The following is a 17,747-nucleotide window of genomic DNA, read 5'->3' on the forward strand; positions in this document are numbered from 1 at the left end:
ATATTATTACTAAAGAAATCCAACTTGATAATTTGTGTTTGCCCTTACTGATATATACGTGTTAAATGCAGTGACATAGTGAAAACATGCATGGTTTAATTTTGCTGTCCAAATTATTCCGTGCATAATACACACCACAGTTTTGAGGGGCAAAACTTTGGAAAAAAATGTGCACACATGCGGAGCTTCTCCTCAAAGTTCTGCATTGCCCTTGCCAACATTACGTCTGGCACAGCGGCATTTTCTGCGCATGCTTGGGAAAAGAGAGGTCAATGACCAGCCCATACTGCCTATGAGTATTGCAGAGTGTAGTAATCATGGCACAATTGAACGTGGAGCATCGGGTTTCTCCCATAGAGCAGTTCGTTAGAAACAACGATTCGGTGATTAGTGTTCAACGTCTTTTCCATCGACAGTTTAATGTTGCGCATATTAGGGCAGTTCCTGATCGTAACACTATACTCCGATGGGTGGAATCGTTTTGCACAAAGGGATCAGTTATGAAGAGGAAATCAACTGGACATCCCCATATGGCTCTCACTCCAGAACATGTTGAGTATGAGAAAGGCGGTGCGTGTTTCAGAGTCCTTGGCACTCCACTAGGCATCGTGCTCCAACTTTGGGCCTGTCTTGTCGCTCGCTACAGTGCATCCTACATGGTGAGTTACACTTCCATCTGTACAAAATCCGTGGAGTTACCTCAAGTCGAAAGTCTACGTTTGCAAACCTCGTGCAGTCGACGTGCTACAAGTTGGCATTCGTGAAGGAATTACAGCTGTGCCAGATGAAATGTTGGCAACGGCAATGCGGAGCTTTGAGGAGAGGCTCCGGATGTGTGTACAGAAACAAGGATGTCATCTTCCATACTTAAATAAACACTGTATACCAATCCAAACTGAATTTCTTGCCATTGGTTTTGGTGTTAATAAAACGTTTGTATCTTAAAAGTCAAGGACGTTACACTTATTCCAAAAACATGCATTCTTTCTGCACCACCTACACGATTAGAAAAGTATACACACGGCATGTAGCCAAAAATTCTGATACACGAAAATAAAACAAATGTCCAAGAATGAAATACCAAGACAGGGTGGCTACAAACAAGCAGAAATGAAATTCCCTGACTTTTCCAGGTTTTCCAGGACAAAATTTACATTTTTCCCTGACAATTACAAACTAAACTAAATCGATATTTTTGCAAATGGAAATAATAAACTCATACAGATCCACGTATGGTTTTGTTAAGTACCAATATTATCTTCTATTAAATTTACTTAATTTCTCTACTCTCTATGATTTGAATTCAAATTGCAAAATAGTGAATTTGCAAAATTATTACAATTCACAAGCTAAGGAAGGATTATGGAATTTTGTCATACGCAGTAAGTTTAAAATAAAATACTTGATTATTTGAAAGTTAAGACTAAATGAAATAAGAGTGATTGATTAATATGTTGATATTTCCACTGAGGTTTGGAACCCTCTGCTTGCAAAAACTATGAGTGCAGACTCATTTTTCAATGCATAAAGCTACTTCTCTCTTCTCTGTAAAGCAAACAACTTAACTCTTGCATATAAGTGAAACAACTGAATCGAACAAAATAAAGTGTCATATTTCCTTACATTATCAATGGGATTTCTGCTTCAGTACAGTATATCCAAGTGAAGTGCTGTGAAACTGACAACATGCGGTTATACCATTAATGCTGACAAAAAGGGTATGTAAGTATTAGAAATTTAACGCAAGGAATTTATAGAATTGCATTGTATAGGTACCTCATTTAGCTAACCAACACATTAAAACAGGAACACTCTAATAATAAAAGCTTCTGAAAGTTCATATACGAGGGGCATCCTGAAAAAAGCTCCAATGGTGCCTATACGCAGCACTAGTGGTCGGAGAGCAACACACACACACATGCAGGAAGGAAGAAGTGGCATGTAGCTGTAATCTGGTACAGTTGCAATGCAGCCGGTTTAGGACATTTCTAGGTTAAAGATTGCAGCTCTCATAAAGTCTCCCACCTACTGCGATGTAGCCTACATTGCACACTCAGAATTTGGCTCAGAGCCACCAGCAATCGTGTGAGTTGTGCAGACCGGACGTCGTGAGTGATAGTATGGTCAGACGATGGTGCAGACAATTCACGGAAGGCCAATCGAATGTGCACAACCCCATACAGCTGAGTACACCCGGGCCCTTTGCATCACTTTAGGTGAGCGATCTTAGACCACTCCCTGTACAGCCCTGGCCTTGAATATACCGACTTTCATCTCTTTGTTTAACTGAAGAGGTTTCTGGCAGGGCAAGGATTTGACAGCTATATTGCGGTAGAGATCCTTCCAGTTTTTGCTGTCAGACACATAAACCATGGGCATACAAAATCTAGTGCCATGCTACGACACATGCCAGAACAACGGTGGTGATTATGCCAAAAATTAGGTTAGGACTCACTGTTACTAATGCAATAAATTACAACTGATATTCTTGCTTTATTTATGCCGAATCGGTAGGGACCTTGATATATATTTTTTTTTTCTTTCAAATTGGTGTATTTTCTTATTTTTTATTTTTTACTATATGGTGTTATTTTTCCCAAAATTCACATTTTCATTTTAGCGCATTTTCTGGCAAATATCTGAAATTATACCTACATCGTGTTTTTAAACTACTGTTTCAAATTGAAAGTCACATGGCTTACGCCTCTTCGCGAGAGTTTCATATCTTGAAAGTTATTTTGGGAAAGTAATTTTCCATACTCCTTCATTAATTTTAAGGTAAGGATTTTAGATAATGGAATTTTGGTGTGGAGTTAGGGCCTCACACTTTCTTCATCACGGCTGAAGGTGGGGGTGATGTGATCAGCACCACACACCTGGCTACCTTTATCCCTCAAAGTTTCTTCAAGGTACCAGCTTCATTTGATGCTGGGTGGGTGCCGGAGCAGTTTGAATAGGTGGAAAACATCCTGGTTCTCCCCTGCAGGGGATCGACCCCGGGTCTATCGCATAGTAGTCAGATGCCCTAACGACTGAGCTCCATTATTACTCGCTCGACAAACGCCGATGGTGTGCACTTAGCTTGGTAATTCAAAACATATCTGGTGCGACAAATACGAAGATGTGGCTCTCGTGTGACGGTAGATACGCACTCGATCTCCTGTTAGAACCCTGCCACTTTGCTCTGTGATGCAAATGGTTTTGATAGAAGTTGAAAAAATCGTGGGAAATAAATGATTTAATGTGGCTGTCGGAATTATTTCACGTACGTATAACTCTATAGTTTACTCTTGAGTAAAATGTTGGAAAACTTGCCATGTTCTATGTACACAAACATGGCCTAGAAAAGACAAGGATATTGAATTTCATGGACTTTTTCGTTGTTTTAGGACATTTCTTTAAAAAAAATTGCTAAAAATGCCAAATTCTCATTATTTCGATATTTCGAATGGGCGAAAAATGTGTCCAGACATCACTGCACATTCCTAAACATAATTTCGCAGCAATTACCATTTTTCACGGTTTTGGCATTTGCGAAAAATTGGAAATTACTTTCTAGCCACCCCTCGTATAAATCAGTAGATGGAAAGCAGGGCTGGCAGAGAAAAGTCAATTCTTGAAGGAAGTGATTTGCTGTTATGATTGAATGATTCAAGTAAATATGATATTAAAATATTTACGTATTTATTATTAGTATTTTATTTCATAATATTGGACATTAACTTCACTCAGTGAGAGATTTAAGACCATCTCTCACGAGATTAAACAGACAGGCCAGAGAGTGGTGTTAATTTCATTGCATTACTAGTGTTGCAGTAAATTTGAGGTTGGGAGCATGCACTTGCCAATTTTTATAACGTTCACCAATGCAGATTTATGTTTCACTTTTTCGTGATAGTATTCAATATATATCCCGTTTGGTTGGATTCTTCTTGATATCTAAGAATATTGCAATGTCACTGTAAACGTATATTAACTTGTGCGAAACCAGTAATACGTCAGGATGATAAAAGAAAGCCTTCGTAAACACTGCTACATTCAATAAGGTGAAGTGAGCCAGAAGAGTAATAGAATTCCAGCAGCATATTTGCAGTCTAAAGCTCTTCTTTTTTATGCATGCGATTTTTGTTCAATGTTGCAGTCCACGTAATTTCTGTCGCATGTTGTAGTGAGATACTTTGTCGGGTGGCGATATTCGACAAAAAATCGTATGTATCAATGGAACATATTTGTTTCCTTCATTACCCAACAAAATGCCTTCCTACAACGTCCGACAACTATCGGACAGCGCCACCTGCTCTTATCACCTCCATCTGTTGACAAGTCCCCTTAATACTCCCATACGGACAAGAAAAAATGATAATTCAATGCATTTTCCACGTAATATTTTAGAGGCTTAACCTTTACTCCTCCGATGATACCAACCATATTGTATCATCAGAGTAAGGTCGTACTGGCCCGATGATACCATATGGTATCATGGCGCTGATTACGAAATTAATATGCTTTTTGGACCTTCATACTCTTATGTTTGGGTGGAAACTCTGACACAGGTCTGGAGCAAGCCTGGGAGTTTCACATTTTGGCTCATTATTCAACTTGTATGGCACCCAGGCACATGAAACATGTTTCAATCTCTTCGGAAACATCCATTCTTTGAAGAGAATACTAAGATTTGCGCCTTCTCCCCAAAATAGCAGGACAAGAGGAGGTAAACTCCAAATTTTTATGTTGTTTTCTTTCATTGAAATTCGGTGGTCACGACCCCAAACCCCCCTTCCTCGGTTCGGTGTTCTGAATTGAACACGGTTGCATGCTATGATGTTTTAGCTGCAAACCAAAACTTATCCGAAGTAGATTGCTCCCATAGTACCAGAGTTATAACAATTTTCCTCCAAAAATGCAAATTACCTATTTTTCGTAAAAAAAAAAAATATTTTGGCTTATTATTCAACTTGCATGGCACCCAAGAACATAAAACATGTTTCATTCTCTTGAGAAATGTCTATTCTTTGAAAATAATACTAAAGATCGTGCCTTCTCCCCAAAATAGCGGGAGAAGATTGGGCAAACTCCAGATTTTTGTTTTTTTTTATTGAAATTTGGGGGACGTGCCCCCAAACCCCCCTTCCTTCATCCGGTGTTCTAAATTGTACACCGTTGCATGCGCTGATGTTTTAGCTGCAAAACAAAAGTTATCCGAAGTAGATTGCTCCCATAGTGCCCGAGTTATAACAATTTTCGTCAAAAGTGTGTTCGAAGTCAATGAAGACTAAATTCCCTGACATTTCCCTGACTTTTGACACCTCAAATTCCCTGACTTTTCCCGGTTTTCCAGGTCTGTCGCCACCCTGCAAGAGTAGCATTATTAAATCAGTAATGTGGACACTTGGGAGAGAATTTGGATTTCTCCTGATTCTACAAACATTTCCTTTACATGTTTCTTGAAATTTCCTTGCTCAAGCAACCTGCATTAAAAAAAAAGTCCAAACTAATGAACACGGAGTGATACACAAAGGTTCTATGTTGACTCCTTGGTCAGACAAGAAGCTGGAGCGTTCTGAAAGGGGGCAAATGTAAAAACTGAGGACTTACATCATAAGCAGTCTCTTCCTCATTGTTCACTGTGAGTTGAGCCAGTTCCCCAAGACCCAGGGTTGAGTCGAGGCCTTCTTCCTCTCCCAGGCCTCCAAGCTGCTGCCGTGCACCTGACGGAAATGGTAACCCCGTTCCCCCTGTGAGTCCTGGAATACAAGATTGTTTATTTGGTGATAAAGCCAATTTTAAATATGTACACAATTAGAAAAATAGAGACATAGGGAACATTTGCAACTGTTTGTGTTATAAACTTTGATTTGTTTATATATAAATATGACAATCCTGCTACGGTATACTTTAATATATTCTAGACATTTTGATGGTTCAGACATGCATCTTTTTCAAAATCTACATTGGCCGTGACATTGAAAAACCATTGAAATATATCAAAGAAGGAAAGTTGTGCAAAAATTCAACAGCGCAGTTTTATTATTATTATTATTATATTTTTTTTTTTTTTTTTTTTTGCAAAACACACCTTACTTAAAATATATTCCTCATACTATATTTCTTGTATGTATCCTCATAATTGAAAAGCCTGCACCTTTATATTCAAATACATTTATTTTACAAGAAACAGTTTACAAACCTACAATACTTCTATTGTACTGAAATTGAAGTATGTCATACCTCCATGAGAATATGAATAAATAAATAAAAATAATAATAAACAAAAAGATGAAATATCAGGTGTTGTTATGAAGAAGTAATGATAAATTCGGTTTGCAACCACAGCTGGCATCTAAATGCTAAGTCTTTGGTTAAACAACAAGGGTCTTTCAAGGTTGACCGGGATTTTCGTACGTAAAAAATCGAAGAATAGCAGGATCACGATGAAACGTGCGGGTGACGTAATGTATTCCTTCGCGAGTAACTAACACCCGGCATGACGTATTTTGCGTATGCGCAGCAGTTGCGGCGAACATGGTGGCAAGCAGTGTGTCTGTGGCTGTGGAGCAGCGGTGTGTAATCAAATTTCTCGTGAAGGAGAAAGTGAAACCAGCTGAGATTTTCAGACGATTGCAAGCACAGTATGGTGAACAAACGATGTCGCGGACAAGAGTGTACGAATGGTGTGAGCAGTTTCGCGAAGGACGGGAGCTGGTGACAAATGAAGCGCATGGTCACATTCGCCCGACTGCAGTCACACCAGTGAATATCGCACGTGTTGAGCAAATGATTCTTGAGAACTGGCGAGTAACAGTGCGGGATATTGCTGCCGAGGTGAATATCAGTGTCGGGAGTGTTGAGACAATCATTCACGACCACTTATGTTTCCACAAAATCTGTGCAAGGTGGGTTCCCGCCAGCTGACATTCGATCAGAAGTGGACACGTAGGACGGTCTGTGAACAGCTTCTGAATCGGTTTCGAGCAGGTGATGAATTGTTGCAATCCATCATCACGTGTGATGAAACATGGTTGCACAATTCAACCCCAGACACCAAAAGACACAGCATGGAGTGGCGGCATAAAGGTTCCCCACCCCCCAAGAAAAGCAAAACGCAGCCGTCCGCTGAAAAGATCATGGCAAGTGTCTTCTGGGACATGAAGGGCGTTATCCATGTGGATTTTCTGGACAAAGGGAGCACGATTAATGCCCAGTATTACTCCACATTGTTGAGTGGTGCTGTACAAAAGTCCATTCACAAGAAAAGACCTGGGATGTTGTCTGGAAATGTCATTCTTCTCCATGACAATGCTCGCCCTCACACGGCCAATGTGACAACAACAACTCTGGCCGACATGCGCTGGGAAGTTCTGCCTCATCCCCCCTACAGTCTGGATTTAGCCCCCAGTGATTATCATTTGTTTGCACCCCTTAAAGACCATCTGGGAGGGAAGAAATTCACGACAGACGAAGCACTGCGGAGCGATGTCCTCCAGTGGCTACGACAACAACCAAGTTCTTTCTACGCCAAAGGAATTCAGGAGCTGCCAGAACGATGGCAACGGTGCCTCGGCACGCACGGAGAATACTTTGAAAAACTGACATAGTTTGGTGTTTCTTCTGCTACCTATTTCCTCTGCAGAAATAAAAGTCCCGGTCAACCTTGAACGACCCTTGTATTCTATTCACAGTAAAATCGATGGAAAACTTACTCCATTCAGAAGGATCACCCTGCCGCCTCTCATCTGCGGCTGCATCCTCTGATTCTGTCAGAAGGTTTAGTTCATTTAGAACTTCCTCTGCTTCAGCATCAACATCATCTGCAACGCCTTCATGGAGCAAAAGGCCCTGAAATACATCATCAACTAATGTTACACTGTTGCAAGGAAATAAGGTTCATATTCTGTAATTAGTGAAAACAAGAAGCAAAAAGATTTACAGTATTTCAAATCCCTTACAGGGATGTACCATCCATGTATTCTTGAGCCTTCTCAAGTCAAAACAAGTCCTTCAGATGAGCTGTGACTGGAATCTTGAACTACGAATGGCCAGATCTGAATCCTGAATCATCCAGGTCCTGGGTAATGATTTATCAAGGTAGCCAAATGTTTGGTTACATTTATCATAATTTCTTCAGTTAATTGCAATAATGAGGATGAATGATGAAATTAAACAGGGTTTGAACCTGGGATCTCTGGATTTGTGACATGTGAAGCTGAAAACTACACCATGGTGGTTGGCAATTCTTGGTTCCAGGAGCAATTTTAATTTGCATTTGGTTTCCTGGCTCTCAGTCCCAGATCCAAATACTTTCAGAACCAGGTAACCTGGACTTCTTCTGCTGTGGAATACGTTCTGAAATGAATTTTGTGGAATAACCTGCATATCCCACTGTGAATTTTCATAATCACTTCCATTATCTGGAAACATCAGAGTGGATTACATCATTCTCAGAAACAGAAAGAAGTAGTCAGCAGGTGCCAAATTGGGGAGAGAGGCTTGGATAGAAACAGTTGTGTTATACTTTACAATTGAATGCTTGCAGACTGGAAATGAAAACCATGTACAGTGATATAACAAATAAGACATTACTTCTAAAGAATTTCAGTTTGCAGTGCTAGTAGCAAAATAGGGAGTATTGATACACGGACAAACTATTTTGAAAGCCTGACTTCTGTTTAGACTTTGTACTCCTAGATATAGATTTGTATGTCTCTTGGTAACATTAACAAAACAAATTTCAAATTAGAAAAACAGAATATATGACAGACGAATGAAAGTGACCTTGAATCTGAATGAAAACTTAGGAAGCTTTCAGACTGAAGTGATGAGCAACAAGATGTGACAGGTGTCATGTGGGAGCCACTCATCATGTCACCTGTTTGTTTTGCAGATCGGAGGGGTCTTTATCACTTCAGTGTGAAATTCTCATGTCACACATCACTTGTTACTTTCGACTGCAGCTCCCTGAAAGCAACCTCATTTAATTATTTATTGAGATAATTTCAGATACAGCACAAATGGCCATTTTATGCTGATATTGTCGAGAAAACAAATTAAAAATAACACAAAAATATGAACAAAAGTAAGTCAAGATGGCACTATTATACATTATATTACAGTGGAACCTCAATTTTACATTTCTCAGAGGACCAAGTTGAAAAAACTTAAAATGCGGGGAAAATGTAAAATTGGGGGAAATTTTATAACATTTTGCTATGTTGGGACCATCAAGATTGAATGTACAATGCAGGAAAATGTAAAATCAGGGTTCCACTGTATTTACAAACATTTCTTCCTAATGGAAGACCGAAAGGCGTACCCTGTATTGAATATGTCAACACTTGATGGGAGGTAAGATATTTTTTTGAATTTCCAGTCTAGGTTCTTTTGTGTAAATTAGGTTTGTGTTATGTGTTGTATGCATAGGCACTCTAAAGTAGAATTCTGAAGGAGTGTGTTGCAGCAGATTTTGCCACTGACAATTTTATATAGATAATTGAAGTCATTCTGCAATGAAGCTGATAAGGAATCTGTAAGTGTGAATGGGACAGGAGATGTGGTGTTTAAAAATTGCATAATGAGGGAACCCTGTAGCAAACGATGGCTAGGAAAAAGTGGAAGGCTGAATGGATTCTAGAGAGCTGCATGGGGCATGCCATGGACCAGACTGGAGAGCAGTATTCTATGATTGGGGAAATGAATGACTTGAGGGTGAGGGCTGAGATGCCACTAATTTCTGTGAAACGATACAGTATATCCAAGAGAGAGAGACAGCCTTTTTTGTGGTGCTTGTAATATGTTCCTCAAATGTGAGCTTTTCATCGAAAACAATGCCAAGGTCTTTGTGAGAGGATACTGCTTTAATGTTATTAACACAGACTGAGTAAAATGACTTGAACAGGTTCTTTTTGAGAGAGATAGTGAGAGTGGTACACTATTCAGGATGTAATGTGAGGTCCCATTTCAGACACCAGGAAGTAAATGCTCTTATGTCATGCTGGAGAAGATGAGTATCGTTGGAAGTGGAGATTTCTCTGAAAATTTTAGTCGTCTGCAAAAATAATGTAATTACTAGAGGAAGCTGTGAGATGGTCAGCAAAGGTTGTCGACGAATAATATGAATAAGAGAGGTACTAGAACATTACCCTGTGGAACTCCAGAGGACAGGAAGAAAGTTAGGTACAGTACCTGGAAAAATGACACATTGTTGTTGATAGCTAAGGTAATCAATCTATAAGTAGGATTAGAATGTTGAATCTAATGCATAATTTGTGAATCAGGTGACTGACAGTATCAAAAGCTTTGGCCAGAGCAAAGTATATTACATCTAATTGTGAATTGTTTGAAATATATTTCATAGCATGTGAGAGAAAAAACAGACGTTTGTAAGACAGGAGCTACCAGAAAGTAAACCATGTTGATTTGGTCTTAAGTATGGAGAAACAAATTTATATAGTCTGTCTTTGATGAATTTTTCACAGATAATGGACAGATGCGATAGTAAGGAGATTCTGCAAGAAGAAACATGGTTCTTGTAACTACTTTTGTGAATCGGTGTGATGTCGCTTGTTTCCAAGTGTGAGGAAAGACACCTTCTGAGAAACATCTGTCCAGGAAAATGCAGAAGGGATAACACAGAGATTCCACCTTTTTCCTGAGGAACACGATGTTAAATAGTCCAGTCCTAGAGCATGGCGAGCTGGGAGAGATGACAACAGATTTTTCACCTCACAGGGTATAGTGGCAAGCGTCGTTAGAGAGGACGGCAGGCAGAAGTTACCATGGAAATTTATTCTTGTTAGCAATAACTACTCACATATACATTTAAAAAAAAAAAAGAAAAAAAAGAAGAAAGAAACCACAACCAAATGTCATGTCTGTTTTCCCTGGGAGCAATGCACAAAACTACTGATGTCAGCTATGAGCACTTCCATGTTGCAGATGCCTGGGAGCAGATGGTACAAGCTTCACTTTGTTAGCTTCTATCACTTTACTTTTACTCTTCCTTCATTTCTTTATTGACAATGAGGATGAAAAGCCCACAAAAGAGAAATTTTAGTAGTTATTTTGCGCTGGACTTTAACAAGTAAGAGCATAAAGGATAATTACGTTCTGATCAAAACTCAAATAACAAAATTGACGAGTTCCACTGCAACAGTGAAAAGTTTGTATTCACATCCTGGCCCTGAAAGGTGTGTTGTGACACAAAGCATAGTATTAGTTTATCTTTCATGGTAAGAATGCTCATGCTGTTACTTTTCTTGTTCAATACTAGAGCTTTTCAGTTCCCAAACATAAATGAATGTGGTAATGGACAATTTGGTTCCATATTACTTCATAGGAGACTTAAGCTGACACTTGTACAGCTTGTGTGATTGATTTATTTATTTTTTTACTTAATTTTTCTGTCACTTTTCGCTAATCACCAAGATGAAGATGATTGAAGAAGGGTCAATCACAAAGAACACCCATGCTCAGGCCAGAATTCGAACCTGGGAACTTTGCCATCAAAGTGCACTGTGCTAACCACTCTGCCATGGAGGCAGGCTCACAGCTTTTGTAAATAGGACTGAGCCGATGCATTAGTATCAGTCCAAAATTTTCACTAAAAATCCTAAAAAAGATTCCTTTCCAAAGTTTAGCAATCTCGATAGGTTTGCAAATGACACAGGATATTTTTGCAGAGTTTAAATTTGGAATCAATAACTGGATCAGCTCAGCCCAATTTCAGACATTTCACTTGATGCATAAAAAAGCAGCATTCTCCTAGGATTTCAAGAGATGTAATATAATAAACTATGCAGTAATTTAAAATATATTCTCTGACAAAACCTTACAGCAAAATACATGCATACGATTAATGCCTATAAATATCAAAATAAACTTACCTTTCCTTTCCTCTTAGCTTGCTTTACATCATCTTGATCCTCGTCGGGAGCATCATCAAGATCATCACTCATAATATCATCGTCATCATCCATATCAACATCTGTCTGAGTTAAAAATTCAAAGTTGGCCATCACAGCTGCTTCAGTATCAAGAAGCATTGCTTCCGTGAGTGAGGAAGGATGGGCCTTCAAGGAAACGAAAAAGTATCACTTGTTAAATTGTTAATTAACGTGGCATTTATTATTATATTTATAATATGGATATTTTTCTGGACAAAACCTGTTCACCACATTTATCATCTCTGGTGTTAGAAATTAAACAGAACATATGCAAGTGGAACCACAATTTTAAGTTCTGGAATTTTACTTTTTCCACATTGTACATTGAATTTTAATGGCCCCAACATAGCAAAATGTTGTAACATTTTCCTTGATTTTACATTTTAACAGATTAGTCAGTACCCTATTGGTATTGGTCAATACAGGTACGTTGGTGTATTAATTTATTGGTAAAATTACTGATAAACATGGCTGTGCTGATTATCGGTATTAGAAAGTATCAATAGGAATTTCATCACCAATATTGTCTGATAATTCAAGTTCAAGTGCCATGCAAAGTCTACAAAAATAATGTGCGACACATTTGTGGAGTCTAGGAGCAGCTTAGATTGAACCACTTTTCTTTTTCTTCTTAATGGAAAGGCCTCCCCGATGGCGCAGTGGTAGCGTTGTTACCTTGTAATCAAGGGGTCCCGGGTTTGATACCTGGTGGAGGCACATAGTGGTTTCGATCCCACTTTAAACTGTAGGTCCGGTCTCAATTAGCATTACTGTGCATAAAGTGGACTTAAAACACCAAATCAACCGATCTTCTTCATGAATTCAACTTATGACACATTTGGATTGTAACAATCCCATGGCAACATAATGGGATCATTAAAACCCAGAATTGTCCATGATTGTACAATGTTCTCACTATGAGTTTTCAAATGTAGGGACAAACAATTTCTTATCATATTTTGTCATCAGATATTTACAAAAAAAAAATATTTGTAACAATAACAATATTTGTATCAAAAAATACAATAAAAAAATGAACACCGTGAGCTCACCTTTTTAGCTGGTGTTCTCCTCCCTTGGTTCTCGCATACCCTCTTGTTAGAAGAGTCATTACTATTAACTGACTGCATTGGCGCATTATTCAAATTTTCCTCGTTTTCTGTATTGTTATTTAATCCCAGTAAAGAGCGAACGCGGTTCGAACGAACATCTATTATCGTATCTGTATATCCGATTTCCTGAAGGTATCTAAAAAAATAGAACCACACAATAATTATAACTTTTTATTACAAATGGAACTACTAGTCTAATTAAATAAAGCTAGGCACAACAAATCAAAATTGCGGTTTAACATTGCTTATATGTACTAACAGGTTAATCGTGATGAATCAGGCAAGGGCAAAGATAGGAAAATCATTTGTAGCCCTCCTTAAAGGTAATATCTGAGCATCTGCATGGAAGCACATTAACAGTAACATTGGTTTCATTTGGTTGTTATTTATATATGAAATTGTGATTAATTTATTTTGTATCACATATACTCTTTCTATGCTCCACTTTAAACTAAGCGAACACTGGCTGAACTGTTGCTGGAGACCGAAGGTACGTAAGCTTCCCAGAAAATGAGGAAGGGCACGTTAAGTTTCAGAATGGAGAGTTGGTTAGAGAAGTTGAACAAGGAGGCTGTGGTCCATTAGATTATCAGTTAGGTCAAGGCAAAGAGTGGCATAGCCCTTCATGAGGACAACTGCTGGTAAGATAAGAAAAGGTCTGCTTTGCAGAGGGGAGACCAGAAATGGCTTGATCGCTTGGGAGTTCATTCTAAAATACTTTATTTTTTTGTGTGTCGTGTTTTCCTTTGTTCCTGCTCTGTGCAGTTAAGATAATTCAACATTGTAGTTAATAATATGGGTTAATATGTACTGACTGTGTATTAACACACACCCCCCTAGGCATTAGAAGAGGTCTCCAAATGATACCTAGATAGTTGCCAATAGGAAAATAAAAAAAATTGAAAAATTAAGTAATGCACGACAAGACGTTGGATTTCAGTAAACATGTACGGTAGATCTGAAGTGCAAATGGTAATAGTTCTGGTAAAAGCCATACTGGTTGAGGAACAAATTTGGAGTAAATGTAGAGAGAAGATCAATTTTGTATTACTGTATCAGAAACACTGGACATTCTCCTTTAGTTTCAACCAATGTTTAAAATTTAGGTGCCAAAGCTTGAAACTTGGTTGCCAAAATAGACTCAGTAGCAGTGTCAAATTCAAAACTGGTAAATAAGACAAATCTCCCTGTCTGCCTGTCTCTCTCTTTCCCTCCGAGTGTGTGTGTGTGTGTGTGTCCATGCATTTGTGTGGACGACACAGCAAAGTGCAATTTAACCTTTTGAGTCCCAAAGCCATTTTCACAAGTAAGCCTCATGGTCCCGAGCCGATTTTGAGCAAAATGCAGAGTTTCAATTAAATGAGTGTAGATCGGAGACTAATTGCCCTAGAGAGATGAGTGATATACCGTTGTACGCGGAATGAACCAGAGATTCATACGATATGAAATATATGCAAATTCGGCATATATATGGAGGGGGAAAGGGGGGAAATCCCCTGAAAATACTTTTTTTTAAAAAATGGGGTTTCGCCCCCCTCCCACCCCCTCGAAAAAAGTACATGAAAGTGTCGACATGCACATGAAAATGATCGCTGACATGTAAGGAACACAAAAATATTTGCATTATAATCATATGACCAATTTAACTTGAGTTGTACATCCCAAAAGGAATGGTCGGCACACCACTGATTCAAGCTTCAAAATGCAGCGGTACCTTGAAATGACTTTAGCTCAGAGACTATTTGCCCTGGAGATATGAACTATATACCGTTGTACGCAGAATGAATCACAGATTCAGACGATATATAATTTATGCACATTCGGCCTACATATGGAGGGGTAAAGGGGGGAAATCCCCTCAAAAATACTTTTCTTTAAAAAAATGGTGTTTCCCCCACCCAAAAATGCACAAAATGCAAAATTATGCAAATTTGGCATATATATATATGGAGGGGGAAGGGAGAAAACCCCCAAAAATTATTTTAAAAAAATTGTTGAAATGTTTGAAATTTATATTTTCCCTTGAAAAGAGACGCAAAAGAGAAGTCCCTTTTCCTGCCTTTTCACGTCCATTTTCATGAAGAAAAAAAAAAGGTGCAAGAAACATTTCTGTTAAATACATGTGTTAGGAACAATATAAAACAAAATCGAAATTCTAGCCCAAAATAGAAAAGTTATAATGTAAAAACTACGACCTTGACACAGCATCTCAATTGAGATGCTTGGGACCGTGAGGGTTACTTTTAGGTATCTTGATCGAGATGCTTGGGATCCAAAAGGTTAAAAATAAACTTCCAGATTATTCTATGCCATGTTTAAGTGTTAAAACGCTCCTGCTATTCAAGAGAATCGAGTTTATTCAACATTATTTACACACACACATTTTTTTCATTCGACAATTTCCATGACTTTTCCAGATATTTTGAGGTATTTCCAAAATGCCCCAACCCTCTCCATCACCTTGTACACAGGCTTCAGAGACTATTCCAGGATTTCCAGGTATGTGTAAACCCTGTGTATAAACACCAAGACTGGAGACCTAAGAGATTGAGTTGGGCACCAACCCAAAAATTTGTTATACTTTGCAACCTCTAATTTTGAACAGTGATACTTACTGCCTTAAAAGTTGTCTGCCCTGCTTCCAGCTGACGTTGCTGATTGACGTGAAGGGTGCTTCTCCATCCACCTGGGCTTCGGGACCAGAATCTTCAAATATTGGTGGCTTCATGTCACCTTGCTGTAATTCTGTTCCATACTTTAATTTGTGGTACTTTGCTCTGTAAGAGCAAGAAAAAAGATGAAAATGTTTAAAAAATTGCACAACAAACAAATTCTATTACAGAAGTGGAAACTAGACAATAGGTCTAAATTACCATACCACACACTACATGGCATAACTTTCTACTGAACACCAAAGTAATAATTTTATGGAGATAAGACAATGGGTCCTTTAAAAAAAATGGGTAATGTAGATTTTCATTTATTTTCTTCATTTAACATTATTTTTTCCCAACTTATGCTAATCATGATAATTAAGTGAAATTGATGGAAATGATATTCACAATGAACACTTGTTCCCAAGTTGGTAAGGCAGTATCTTGCGTCACAACCTAAAATTATGTATATTGCAAACCATTTCAGGAACATCACTGGCCGAGTTATGTGGTTAAAACACAGAGTACATAAAGTTATTATTAATTTAATAATGACTCACACCTAACGATATTTGTGGTTCATGCACCGACTACTTATATTTTATTTTAATTGGTCAATTTTCTGCAGAGGCAGAATACTGCACAAATAACTGAAATACAACAGTGTCACAAATATTCTGTTTAAAAATAACCAGGGTGTCTACTATTTCGTGAAAACAAAATTCCCTGACTTTTCCAGGTTTTCCAGACCAAGAACAAAAATTTCCAGACCTTGCCATTAGGGCAATTAATGTACATGAACATGTATGTACAGTAGCAGAGATTAGGGGAGTGTGTGGGGGGAATTGCCCCCCCCCCCTACCTTTTGCCACACCAGTATGGTCTCTTAATGCTATCTCTTATCTACCAAGAAAAAAATTAACTGTCCTCGCCCCAACCCCAAAGTTTTGGCACCCAGTCAAAGGTGATATATGTAACAAAGTCAAAGCACTTACTATCAGCGACAAAAATATGGAGCCCTCGGTTTGCATGCTTGTAAAATTGTACTCCATGGGAGGAAAAAAGTCAAATATACCTCATTGGAAAGCTACAAGTGTCTGCTTTTAGACAAAAGCAAGACAAAGTGATCTTAACTCTGTCTAGTTTCTATTCAGAGAAAAATGTTTGTAAAAGTGTAGTTTTTCGTGTATTTTTTACCTAAGTCGAATTCAACTGTGTGTAACTTCGTGTAAAACCATCCTAAAAATATGATTTTTTTTGTGATTGAAGCTTGTTTATGTGGAAATATATTAGCCAAATATAATGGTGCTATCAGCTCTGGAACAGCCACAAGTAATGATTAATTATGAGTTGTAATCTCAGAAATGGCCAGTCCAATGGTTATGAAATGCATATCAAAATGATGGCCGTAGAAAAAATCAAATTTCCATATTTCATTCTTTCACACTGTAAGAATTGAAAACAACAGAGAATAATTTTTCTTGGCAACCGGTTCCTGCACAATTCAAATCGTTGCTAAGAACAAATGAGCTTTCTTGCCAAGCATCGCTGCTTGCCCTTTAAACTCTGCGTCCAAGCAGCTTTGACACGGGAAATGAGCCGAAACAATGTGTTGCGCAAAGGAAAGCATTGCAGAACTGCCGAAATTTTCTTTGTCACTTCTGTGCTTACACCTGCCAAGAATTATTGCCCGAATTCCCACATAGTCATGATAACACAAGTTCGCATATTTGTTTGTATGCACAGTATTGAGTGATGGCGGTTCTGTGAAGTGATTAAACCAAGGTGTTAATTACATGGCGGAGTGTTTGGGGGTTACATCAGCACAGTGGAAAAGGTATGTAAAGAAGAAGGGAACAACAAAAATTTACATCGACCCCATATTTTATTGGGCAAGTTTTTGCAAGATATGGTGAGAAGAAAGATACACGACTTTCAGTTTAATTATCCAGTTCAACAGAATCCATTATGAACAGCATTTTATATTTTTACCTTTCACTCATTACATTTATTGAAAATTTATTAGTTTTTAGTCCTTCTGT

General features: G+C 38.3%; 1 protein-coding gene across 1 annotated transcript in view; it reads right to left on the minus strand.

Moving 5' to 3' along the window:
- Positions 1 to 17,747, minus strand: part of LOC145985120 (striatin-3-like) — a 54,064-nt gene that overhangs the window by 20,351 nt on the left and 15,966 nt on the right. Inside the window, exons 3-7 of the mRNA XM_083118751.1 lie at positions 15,667 to 15,828; positions 12,992 to 13,187; positions 11,880 to 12,065; positions 7,701 to 7,836; positions 5,596 to 5,744 (exon numbers count right to left, since the gene is read on the minus strand). Coding sequence (XP_082974877.1) covers positions 5,596 to 5,744; positions 7,701 to 7,836; positions 11,880 to 12,065; positions 12,992 to 13,187; positions 15,667 to 15,828 — 829 coding nt within the window. The remainder of the gene's footprint in view (positions 1 to 5,595; positions 5,745 to 7,700; positions 7,837 to 11,879; positions 12,066 to 12,991; positions 13,188 to 15,666; positions 15,829 to 17,747) is intronic.

The sequence above is a fragment of the Lepisma saccharinum genome, chromosome 3 (genome assembly GCF_977018435.1).
Source record: "Lepisma saccharinum chromosome 3, izLepSacc3.1, whole genome shotgun sequence".
NCBI lineage: Eukaryota > Metazoa > Arthropoda > Insecta > Zygentoma > Lepismatidae > Lepisma > Lepisma saccharinum.